We start from the raw sequence: 13,255 nt of genomic DNA on the forward strand, positions 1-13,255 counted from the left end.
GCCTGCACTTAGTACTTTACTATCCTCGATCATAGGACGATATTGTACAACCACGCTGCATGATATAGGCAAATGAGGTAAACGCTCACATTGACTGCACATCCTCACGGGTACCCAGTTTACAAATGGGCGAATTGAGACAATGTGTGTAAGTATCTTCTCCTTGGATAGTAAGCAAATGTCTCCACCTCGCTTTTGCTTGACGCTTGTTAAAACGGCGGTAACCTTAGCGGTTAAAGCGTCCGTTCGTCCGCACGGAGGTCAAGATTCAATTGCAATATGTGTTGGAAACGTGGAGTATCACCTCGTGTCCTACATCATAATGCTGGAATCTTAAAAGCGGAAATAATCTCAGCTCACCTTTTGAGGATTGCACCTTTGATTTCCGTGGTCACGTGAATATTCCATTCTGAAAACGGGTCATTGTCTGTGAACAACTATCCTCGAGCATTCGACAATAACGTCACAGAATTGATATATTTTAATAACACGAATCACATATTTGATCAACACGTGAACTCATAAGCATGATCTTTCAGGTTACAAAGGTAAAGGCGAGCAATAGATCCATTGGTTCATCAACTTGAATGCTTAAGACATGTTTGCAGTATGACTTTAAGAAAATACTACCGAATTAACACTACCATGTAAAGTTATCCGTTTCACGGACAATTGGTTACAGAAGGAACAAATGAAATACCTTGCAGTTAATTATCGGTTTTACGTAACTAAATGTCAAGTTCTGGCTTACGTTAACAGAATGCCAAATGTTGACCCCTTGCATCGGAATAATGATAATAAAACAATAGTAATAAGAATAATAACAGTAACATCATATGTATAATATATCTGTGAAGAATGACACTGCAATTGACAACATGTATGAGCGAATTCACAATGGCACAAAAGTCTGTCAAAATCAGTCCAAAATATAGCATTTACTCTGTGAGTCCTAACTTTTCACAACCTGTTATAGAACTTGTCTCAATGATCATTCTGCATCTCTCTTTCCAATCAAGCCACTTGCTAAAGGATCAAATGGCCGTTTCTCGAAATCATCTGAGGTCCTTTTGCCTATTAATCCGCTCGCAAGTGGGTCAAAGGACCTCTTTCCGATAAGTCCAGAGGCCAACGGATCAAAGGGTCGTTTTCCAATCAATCCATTAGCAAGTGGGTCTATTGGACGTCTCTTTCCAATCAGTCCAGCAGCAAGAGGATCGAACGATCTTTTTCCGATTAGTCCACTTGCAAGTCGATCAAGGGGTCGTTTTCCAATCAGTCCACTAGCAAGACGATCAAATGGTCTTTTCCCAATAAGACCACTTGCAAGTGGATCGAAGGGTCGTTTCCCGATTAGCCCATTGGCAAGGGGGTCAAAGGGAGATCTCTTTCCAATCAGTCCAGCAGCAAGGGGATCGAACGATCTTTTTCCGATTAGTCCACTTGCAAGTCGGTCGAAGGGTCGTTTACCAATCAAGCCATTCGCAAGGGGATCGAAAGGGGCTCTCTTTCCAATTAGTCCACTTGCAAGTCGGTCGAATGGTCGTTTCCCGATCAAACCACTAGCAAGGGGATCAAAGCGCTTTCCTATAAGGCCACTTGCAAGAGGATCAAATGGGCGTTTGAATGTATGATACGGAAATCCTCTGTACGGAGTGTAAGCACGTTTTCCAATAAGTCCACTTGCCAGTTCATCAAATGGTCGTTTAGCGAAGTCTTCTTCGGTGCTGCGTTTTTGCACATCTTTGGACTCTTCAAATCCGTCTACTCCTACGTCAGTGATGTCATCTGCTGCAGTCTCTGTACAAACGCTGAAAAAACAACAACGATGTTCTCGTGAATTTATTCATGTACAGATATGTGAGCCTAGAAAATGTTACGGATTCATTATGCATACACACCATGCTTTCATATTATTAAGCGAATATGTTGATATTCGTTGACTTAGTTTTAAAAGTGCCCAGGATACCGTCAATTGTTGACGAAAACTGATCGCAAAATTGGATATTTCCAATTTGGGAAAAGCACAAGTCAATAGGACTTAACAAGCGGTAGACACTTGGTCTATGTAACTTTGCCTTCGGAAGAGCAGTCAGATAACTGTCCCTTAAAGAGTAATCTAATCGAACTTAATCTACTGATTCAAATAAATAATGTCATTGGAAGAACTGTCAATAAAGAATTGCCATTAGATTAGTAAAATAACCGTTATCATTGAAATGTAGTCGGATAGGATAGATAATCGCGATAACCATTGCATTTGAAATGAACTAACTCAAGGTCCTACTGCCAAGAAATAGGTCAAACGTTTTTTTAATCATTTATGTTTTTATTTTTAAGTACTCCCGGCTTGCACGTTAAAGAAACATAAAAGATATGCTATGTGGCTAGAGAAGATTAAGACAGATGTTCATTGTTACTTAAGTCATTTTGAGTGGTCCTTCCGTCGGGGTTTTAAAGCGGTAATTGCTTATCTGACAGCTGAACTGCCAGCCTTTAACATTATGTCCTGTTTATTTTGGCCTGAAGATCGTTTTTCAAAACGTAAGGGGATCTGGACTACCGGTTATATACTAGACAAAAATAGTTAAAGATATAATTAGGTAATTTTTGAAATTCTGAATAAAGACATATTTGTTCATTGACACAGTAATAAAATATAAATCCTAAGAATACCAATATCCCTAAGTTGTTTTGTCCAGTATATGTCCAAACAGTCTAATGAGTGTAGGAAGGAGTTGGGGCGGCGGGGTAGCCAAGTGGTTAAAGCGTTTGTTCATCATGACGACAAAGTTGGGTTCGATTCCCCAAAAGGGTACAATGTGCGAAGTCCATTTTTGGTATCATCATCCGTAACATTACTGGAATATTTCTACAAGCGGCTTATCAATATTAAAAAGTTCTCTCACTCCTAACAAGCTACATGTATGAAGATGTTAGATAATGTCGTCAGATAGTCGCTTTTGTGCCATGTGGAATCTTCACATTTCGGACCCGTGAAGACCTGATTAATCAATAAAGATGCATCCTCATAAACCTATACAATAAGCCTTCAGTACCCCATGCTTGCCGTAAGAGGCGACTAACCGTTATCGGGTAGTCAGGCTCGCTGACTTGGTTGACACATGTCATCGGTTCCCGATTCATGCTGTTGATCACTGGATTGTCTGGTCCATACCCGAGCCATACAGCTGGAATATTGCTGCGGCGTAAAACTAAACCCACTCATTCACTCCGAACAAATTTCGGTGAATGTTGTGAAGTAGCAAGTGTCGTGTATTTCTTTCTGTGCTATGAGGATTATCGAACTTGGTCATGAACCTGTGGTGAAGACTTTTCAACTTGCTGAGATATTGCTGACTACGCAAGTATTCAGCAACACATACATAGAACATGTCACAAACCTGTTTTGACAAAGAATTAGGTCGACCAGTGGCTAAAGGGTTTACTGAAGGCCCAGATCAATGAGCCTCCTGCGATGTCCTTGCGAGTTGCTTGGAAACAGCCAAGGGTAGCACCCTGGGCGTGCTTTCTATTTGTCACGTATTTCCTGTTTTAATGATAATTATCACCTCTAGTTTGACCTCGTCTTACTTATTGGTTGTAATATTTTATGAACGTCACCAGTTGCAGGAGATAAAATATACTGACCTTTACCTAGTATATTAAATTGACTGGACTCCAGCTGCTCCAAAAACAATTGTAAATGTCAAGGTGTTAAAAAATCCTTTTCGGACTACACATGTACTTGCTTTCATTTGTCAGATTTTATGACCTCGTGTAGATCCGGGTTAGAGAATTGGCTTACAGTATTCTGTGAGGCGTGGTAGGGTAGACTAGTGGTAAAGGCGTTAACTTGTCACGCCGATGATCCGGTTCGATTCCCCACATACGCAAAATGTGTAAAGCCCATTTCTGGTGTCCCTCGCCGTGGTATTGCTGGAATATTGCTAAGGGAAGCGTGAAACTCACTCATTTTACTTTTTTTTATCTCTGATGTTCTCATGTCCACGGCGATATAAATATGACATTATTTATAGTTACCTCACTGGAATGGCCACAGAACATAGAAGGCAGCAGAAGAACTTCCATAGCATTGTGTTCCGAGTGTCGGGCACCATTCCTGCAATATAAGGGTTAGAATGAGTGAGAAAAGCAGTAGAAACTGAGCTATTCAACTGATTGGCTAGTTTTTCAAAACCAAATACACATATATATATGGCTTCATTGTAAGGTCGGGCATAAGGGCGTCATATTGTTTTGGATGACGTCATTAGCTTGTTACATCATAATGGATCATGTTCCTTTTTCGAGTTATGAAACCTCTGTTGGTAGTATGCCTGAGATGAGATTATAGCATGGAAACATATTGCATCGAAAGTAAATCTCTGGATGCTGCTGAGTGAGTGAGTGAGTGAGTGAGCGAGTTTAGTTTTACGCCGCATATTGCACCGAAAGTAAATCTTAGGATGCTGCTGCTGATGATGATGAGTGTGTGAGTGAGTGAGTGAGTGAGTAAATGAGAGCGAGTGGGTGATTTAGTTTAGTTTTACGCCACACTCAGCAATACTCCAGCTATATGGCGGCGGTCTGATTATGATGATGATGATGACGACGACGACGACGACGACGACGATGATAATGATGATGATGATTCATTCCAAACTGCTACACTCACAGTGTTATTTACTTGGGTATATAACGTTATGTTTCAGATAAGAGAGATCCAACGTTGTATTTTGTACATTTATGCATAAATAATTGATATCTTGATTCCATACTTTACAGTACAAATGCTTCCTGGTGGCTGCTTCGTCGTAGTAAAAGCCAAAACGATGTCATTGAGAGGAGGTTCATTCCCAGAGCATAGTGTGTCATGTATAGGAATATGTACCACATTAAGAAAGCTATGCACTGCAATCACGACATCTTCCAAACGTTCGAGTGATTGACTGATTGATATGTGTTTTACGCCTTTTTGTCATTATACCAACAATATTACCAACAATATTACCATTTTCCTTGCCTTCCTAGTACGGCGGAGGAAACTAGAACTGGGCTTCATACATCGTACCCATGTGTGGAATCGAACCACGGTGTGACGAGCGAACGCTCTACCACTATACTACTTCGTCGTAGGGTGATCTACCTACGTTGTTGGCAATTTGTATTGTTTTGTATTGTCATCTGTAGTTAAACTATTTTAGGTTTAATTTAATTTTACTGTTCTTTGGCACACAAGTTTTAATTTCTAATTTTATTGAACTTTGATAACATTATTAATTATTCTCGTCACGATATTGCTGCAATATTGCCGATGTGAATGAATAAATATTAACTCACTCAGTTACTCGACACTTTCGAACCGAGACGTGATTAAAACCACTCTCCTCATGGTGATCATCAAATTCACCGTCGATTCCGTTAAAAATCTAATACTGTATTTTTCGCTCACAGTCACTTAACATACAGCTGTTTGAGGCTAGTTAAACGTATTCCGTTGGACCGGATATACCAGTCACAAATACATGCAGAGGCATGACAAACACATTGACCTGAAACAACATGCATGAAAACACTTGGAAGTGCCCCGAAACGTGCTTCTGATGCATAAGCTAAGCTAACATCCATACAGATCCTCATTTAATGTGTATCAAGTTTAAAGCTACCAGACCGCCCCTGTGGTGTAAATGTTAGGCCTTCCTCTCTCAGGGGCGGGAGGTCTCGGGTCCGATCCTCGGCTGTGTCAGACCAAAGATGTAATATTGTATGGTACTTGCGCTCGGGATCAAAGGGTACAACAGGGACTGGTTGGCACGGAGTATGTGCAATGTGTCTGAGTGGGGTATTTCCACTTAAAGAACGAAGAAACCCACTTTTTGTACTCTATTAATCATTGCATATGAAAGGCTTGTAGTTAGTCTTAAGAGGAGTACCATTTTCTTCTTAAAAACCGCGTGGTTAATTGATGCCGAGCGATTAAAAGTTGCCAAAGAGTCGCATCCTTCACTCCCGCCATCCAACGAAACAACAGACAGGCTAGCTATTCGCGAAACGTTCGTAACCCCACGAACTTCTTAAGCCCATTCTTAACACATAGACTATGATCAAAGTTTTACGAACGTTTCGAGACTAAGGGCCTAGGTTACGTGACACTGCAGTGACGTCATGTGAGGAAGGATTTTTCAGTTAGTTATATATAAAATGTGTAGCAAGCTCGTCGATTTGCTAATTTCCCGGCGTCAACAAAGACATGCCGCACCATTACGTTGCGGTCAAATGCTCCCAGGTGTCGGGTGATGGTGTCACCATGCACAGATTTCCACGGGACCCCTCAGTTCGAGCTAAATATGTTGTCAGTGAGTGCGAAGCGAGCGTTGTGTAAGCGTTGTGTAAGCCTGCATTAAATCGGGTGGTTGGACATCTACCTCGCTTCCAAGATAGAAGGTGCTATTTAGATTTGTTTTCTTCGAGTTAAACAAATCAAAACTACTTACTAGTAAATAATTGATAACCAAAAGAATTTGCATGACACAACTTGTAACAAAGGGATTTCTTCCTCGGAATCGATCGAGGTTTTGGTCGAAGTGACAATAATATTATAAGCAGTAATATACTGACACCCACCTCACTTCGTGGCGTCACGATTTAAAGTCAGTTTGTCGAATCAGTTAGGTTATGGTTTGTCTTCATCAAGTTAAAAGATCAAAACTACTTCCTACTCGTTGTTAAATATGTTTTTGAGTCATGACCAAGAAGATTTTGCATGACGCCGTTTGTAACCGAACAGTTTATATCCATTATAACAACAAGAGATTTTGACAGAATCGTCTGTGAAAACAAGTTGTGTCTCGGAAAATAAGCAAAGCAGGTGACAAAATTAAATGGCAGTAGCTTGTGAAAACATAAAGCTTTCATATTTCAAAACAATTGTGACGATTGCAGGTTTAGACAAACCTATAAACAAGATAAGGTATACGTCATATAACGTCACAGAGGCGCGCCTCTCTGATTGGTTGACATTGGTTGATTCGTTCGATAGACACAATTGTGCACCATTGTCAAAAATGTCGATCTAATGCAATTAAATGTTGAAATGAGCAGTTTTAATGGCAGGGTTTCATTTATAACGATGTCAATAAATGATGCCTGTGTTTGTATGTCTACAATGTATGTAGTTCACATATGGAAATGTGAAATATCTGTTAAACAAAATTCAGCCTGAGTGGTAGGGAGATCGGGAAACGTAGAAAAACACCTTACTGAGAGGCACGTGAAGATGGCCGCCCATGGCAGACAGGTATCTTTTAGCTCTGTAAAAATCTAAAATATTTCTGGATACTCTGATGCTAATGCAACGGAAATACTTTCGAAACGTGGGATCTATATATCATTCATGGTGCTGCAAATGTGAATGGTGAAAATGTGATATTTGTGGACTTATTTGTGTAAATTACACAATATATTCACAAGAGTACATACACAAGAAGTTGGTTTGCTAGTCAGTACCCAAGCCCACACATATATTGAACAATGAGCTCAAATTCAGAGCCAAGCCAGGAGTGCTTACCCCAGTCAACAATAAACGACGACGAGGTGTATGCAACTCAACCAAGTGACTTACAAGACCAGGATATGTACCTGGAATTAAAAGACAAGCTTGGGCACAAAGACAAACAATCGTTTGTTGACAGCCTTCTTGATATCTATCACAAGCCCACACAAATTAACAACATCAGAGAAAGTCTGTACAACTATGGAAAGGACACTTGTGCTAACTTTCCAGATGGCCATCTTATCAAAAGAAGACAGACAGACTGAGCTACTGTCGGACAGTTGGATAAATATGCCCATGACGTGTTCCATTTATTCCACTTTATTGAAGGAGGATTACCTGCACGCGTTCTACAAACAAAGGTGTTCAGTCGTGCTAACACCAGATACCTCTCCATTACAAGCAATGAAGTGGAACAGGAAGAAGACTCACAGAGCAGACAGAAGGACATCGGAACCAACATCGACAAACACACAGGTGAGAATGATAAACTCAACCCACCATTGAGCCATGTGCTCCAACTTAAGCAATGTACATCACAAAATAATGACGTCATGTCTCAGAGATTTGCTGATATTGAAAAGAAGTTAAATAATGAACTCTCACGTAAAAGTAAAATCATAGAAGAGAAAAACAAGCAAATACAAGACCTAACACAAAGGCTAGAGGATTAAGAAGGCAACCAAGAGAATAAACACTCAAAGACAGGGTTAATGAACGAGAGGACCAACCACTGCGGCTGAACAATCAAATAGACAATAAACTAAAAACTATAATTGCTGAAGCGAACAAGGTGAAAACTGCCCACACGAAAGCTCTTATGAAGTCGTCTCACGCACAGACAGACGCATGTATTCATGATAAACATTCTCCAGCTCTTAAGGAGCTCAGCAACCAGGCAGATGAGACAAAGATGGGTCTATCTGCAGATAAACAGAGCTCACAGTCCCCACCTGTCACATGCAGTTCCTCACCCCGATGTGATAATTGAGGCCCTAAAGCAAGCACTAAGCGTGTAACAGATCTGACAAATACAGATATGTTGTGGGACATTTATTCGAAAACCTCCCATGACCTAGTCTTCTGTGGAACGGATAGCAGTGAGTCACAGCCACAGAAACCATTACGTAGAAAGCATTGTACTGCACCAGCTACAGCAGCAATAAAGGAAAAAAACACATCCTGAGATCCACAATATTCAATCACTTGCAAAATCGTATCCAGCACTGGAGGGCGTGTCCAGGTTGAAGACAAAGCGAATTGTGTTATACAATATCAACGCAAATAAACTGTTTGACCAGGTCAAGCAGATAATCTTTGACTACACCCATCAACGACATGTGCGCACTACCTATGTACGTCTCCTGCGCGAGAAACTGTATTATGATGGCACAAAAACTTACACAGTACAGGTTAACTTGTCTGCAGATGACAACGTTGCAAATGACAGCAACTTTTGGCCACGTGACATTCGTTGCAGGGATTATATACCTCGGCATCGCCAACGGAATATGAACGAAAATCAAAATGAACAGTACAACGGTACTGGATACCGACAAGATGAACAGTACTAAATGTCCATGAATAACGGCAAAATTCCAAATCTCTCCATGTGTGCAACATTAATACTCATGACTCTAAGTTTACTTACCTGGAATGTACGTGGTGTGTCTAGCAGCACACCTGGTGTAATATCTAATACCGTTCCTGTTAATGTAGATGTACTATGCATCCAGGAACATTGGTTAAATCCAAATAATGTTCACCAACTGACCGACATTCATGATTACAACGTTGTAACATGTGTGTGTAATACGAGTATCTCCTGCAGGGGATCCGGGGGTCTAGCCCTATTATGTCATTCCCAGTCGCGATGGAAAGCTTATCTACTACAAACGTCTGAGTACCTGGTAAGTGCTAAGCTTATCTGCAACGGATATGCAAATGTGTATGTAATCTGCTGTAGGCTTCCATCTACTAATGTATTACATTCAACATATCTTGATGCTTTAGATGAGTTAATGGATGCCTATGATATGCTTTGTCAAGAAGGAGATACCTATGTATTAGGAGATCTGAACTCAGATCTGTGTAAAACTGTTTTCACCCCAGGTGAAAAGGCACTCGAAAAGCTTATTACCTGTAGAAATCTTGTACACGTGTTACATACCTCTCGTATGGCCCGGACTATACATGGAGAAGTAAGGACAACTTGTACAAGTCTCTAATTGACTATATCCTTATACCCTCTCATGCGGTAAGCAACATACTTCAGTGTTGTGTGCTCGATCAGTGTGACTACACGATCTCTGACCACCTTCCTTGTTTCGTAAATGTTACAGTACAACCTAAATCTGTAATTCCTACATCCAAAACATGTATTCCGAAATGGCACAAAGCTGAGTCCACTGAATTAAATGCTTACACAGAAGAAACAGGCAGACTTCTCTCTGAGATATGCATGCCATGCAACGAAGCTCAACCTGCTGACATTGAGCTCTATAATGAACAGATCGGTAGTGCCCTTACTAGTGCTAGCTCTAAGTGTATTCCCTCTGGAACATTTAGACCCTATCTAAAGCCATATTGGAAGAGTAATGGCCTAGGTGATGCTCACTATCAAATGCGAGCCACTCGTCGAACCTGGCTAGCAGACGACAAACCAAGGGGAGACAATTCATATTCATATCGAGAATACAAACGCGCAAAGCGCGATTTCCGTCGTTTACATCGACATTCAAAGCGAAAACAACACAAAGAACTATCTCGTGAACTCGAAATTACATCGGAAACTGATATTAATACCTTCTTTAAATCTGTGCGTAAACTTAGACGCCCGCGGTAAACGGTTGACCAATTAGTGTTTAACAATACCCAAGCGGACACACCAGAGGCCATTTGTAACCTGTGGGGTGCTTACTACGCCGAAACGTTTGATGATGAATTAAAACAACATCTGGTCAATCTAAATCGTAACAAATCCCCCGGACCAGATCATGTAAACAATGAACACCATATCTATGGAGGTGACGTGCTGGTCGAAAAGCTCTGCGTCTTATATAACGCAATTATGAAAGCTGTCTACTTTCCCAGTATCCTTAGATTGGGTATGATTGTTCCACTTTATAAAGGAAAAGGTTCAAAATGCGACCCCAAGAACTACAGAGGTATCACCCGTACCTCCTGTATAGGAAAACTATTTGAAAAACTATTACTCTCACGTCTACAATGTCATATAAGTCATATGAATCCTTATTTTCCAGACCCTCTACAATTTGGATTTAGAAAAGAACATGGTGCCATTATGTCAACGTTCATGCTCAATGATTGCGTAACATATTATGTTGACCGTGGCTCACAAGTCTTTTCAGCGTTTCTCGACAAAGAGAAAGCCTTTGATCCCATTTGGCATAACGGTCTATTCCTTAAACTCTACAATTTGGGTATAACGGAAAATGTGGAATCTGCTATATCATAGCTACACCTGCAGCTCTTCATTTGTAATGTACAACGGAAATAGCTCAGATACATTTGAAGTAAAACAAGGTGTAGGGCAAGGTAGAGTCCTGTCTACATGGTTCTTCCTTGTCTTTATTAATGATTTATTAACTGAACTAAGACGCAGTAACAATGGTATATGTGTATATGGTATAGACGTGCCATCAATCCTGTTAGCCAATGATACGACACTGTTAAGTACCACCCCGTGTGGGCTGCGGAATTCACTTAACATTGTCTCGGATTATGCTTCCCGATGGCGCCTAACATACAATGCATCTAAAAGCACTGTTGTAGTTTTTCGGAAAGGAAAACAATCTTGTCCTGTGCTCTCATTCTCGTTTTGTGACCTCGCAATTAATACAAGTTCATCAGTAAAATATGGTGGTGTTCTACTTTCATCAGATCTGTCTTGTAAAGACAGAGTTCTTGCTAACTGTCAAACGGCCAGGCAAACTATAAATTCCTTACGCCTATTGGGTCTTAACAATACTGACTTACATCCTGTTACATGTGTTAATATATGGAAAAGAATGATTTTACCTACATGTTCCTATAGCTGTAAAACCATGCCTCCGCTATATGGCAAAAACATTGATTTGCTGGAAAATACCCTATTTTGCTAAATGTATTCAGGGGTTCAACAGACGTATGTCAACAGATTCTGTGTGTGCCAACCTAGGTCTCTGGACAATGGTTGGATACATTGATAAGTGTAGATTGCTACTCCTAGGAAGATTATGTAACAACGCTTGTCATTCATCAACGAAAACGCTGTTCTGTGCATTCTTATCACTCACTGTTCACTTAGACATTCACTCACGCAGTATTTGCAACACTTTGTTATGTACTGTACGGAAGTATAATCTACTGATATATGTAGTAACTTATGTGGAAACTGGTATTTTTCCGTCAAAGACAGCTTGGAGAAGAATAGTTGTAAGTTCTATCTTCTCTTATGAAGAAGCTCAATGGAAATTGAGACTCTCCACAAGAGAAGATATGTCCAGATATGCTGTAATACACCAAACACTGAGTCTACATAGACTTTACACTCAAATATATCTGTACCCAGACTATAAAGCCAGTATACAACTTACTGTACTAGTCGGCTCTAAAGCCAAATTCTCAAAGGAATGTACGCTTTGTAATAAGTACTGCCATGACCATGATGCCCACCTAATTTTACATTGTGAATCTGTAATGAGCCAACGAAATCATTTTTATATGACACTGTTTGAGATACTGGATTTAGATGTATATGTATTAACTGAAATGCTGGATGATGAAGATGGCCTTGTACTTTTTTGTGGTGCCAAACTTTAGATCCCTGGCCTTGACGAAGCAGCATGGCAAACCATCACATTACACTTTTCAAACTATATCTATGCCTTAAAAGACTCTTTGATGTATACTTTCTAAACTACCACTCATGTAAATATCCATCTGCTATAAATATATGTGCTTTGTTATTATCATATGTAGATATGTAACTGTATATATGTAGTTGACTGATATCATAAATGCTTAATCTTCGAATGTATTTTGAAGGAAATAAAGACATTCATTCATTCATTCATTCTTTAGTACAACCAGCCAGATATACACGTCGTCATATCAGCTCTATTTTGTCATGTGTTCCCATACTTGAAAGGCGATAAACATGGGTCCACTCATTGAACCGTGCAATACGTTGATAACATTATAATGGTTGCACATGCGCTCTTTTGTCAGAGAAGTGGGGTACTTCGTTTCAGACCCAGGTTCGAATCCCTTCGTGGATGTATGCGTGTCCGTCAATATCAATGTAGTTCAAAGCTCCTCCATTCTCCGTGAGCCCTGAATGACGGGGGTAACTTAGTGGTTAAATCGTTCACTCGTCTCGCAAAAGGCACGAGTTCCATATCGAACATGAACGCATTGGGGTGGGTGAGTTGAGTTTTACGCCGCACCCAGCAATATTCCAGCTATATGGCAGTGAACATACTGGTCACAAAGGATCATGGTGAAGGAGCGAATGAGTTACGAGACATATCGGCGTAACGAAAGTACATTTAACCATTCACGAAAAATAAGTACATGTATATTATACACACATGTCGATGAAGTACAGTAAAACAGTTAGAATATCTCAATAAGAATTAAGACTCTCATGTAACATTCAAGTAATAACGACCCGTAAAGGTCCCGGGGTAGAATAGG

At 40.3% G+C, this 13,255-nt stretch overlaps 1 protein-coding gene across 1 annotated transcript in view; it reads right to left on the reverse strand.

Annotated features, from left to right (window-relative positions):
- Positions 1–466: 466 nt before the first annotated feature.
- LOC137282303 (LWamide neuropeptides-like) overlaps positions 467–13,255 on the reverse strand; it is a 136,859-nt gene continuing 124,070 nt past the window's right edge. Inside the window, exons 3-4 of the mRNA XM_067814044.1 lie at positions 4,045–4,123; positions 467–1,811 (exon numbers count right to left, since the gene is read on the reverse strand). Of these exons, the coding sequence (XP_067670145.1) occupies positions 992–1,811; positions 4,045–4,121 (897 nt within the window). The 5' untranslated portion in view covers positions 4,122–4,123 and the 3' untranslated portion in view covers positions 467–991. The remainder of the gene's footprint in view (positions 1,812–4,044; positions 4,124–13,255) is intronic.

This window comes from Haliotis asinina, chromosome 4, assembly GCF_037392515.1.
Source record: "Haliotis asinina isolate JCU_RB_2024 chromosome 4, JCU_Hal_asi_v2, whole genome shotgun sequence".
Classification (NCBI taxonomy): domain Eukaryota; kingdom Metazoa; phylum Mollusca; class Gastropoda; order Lepetellida; family Haliotidae; genus Haliotis; species Haliotis asinina.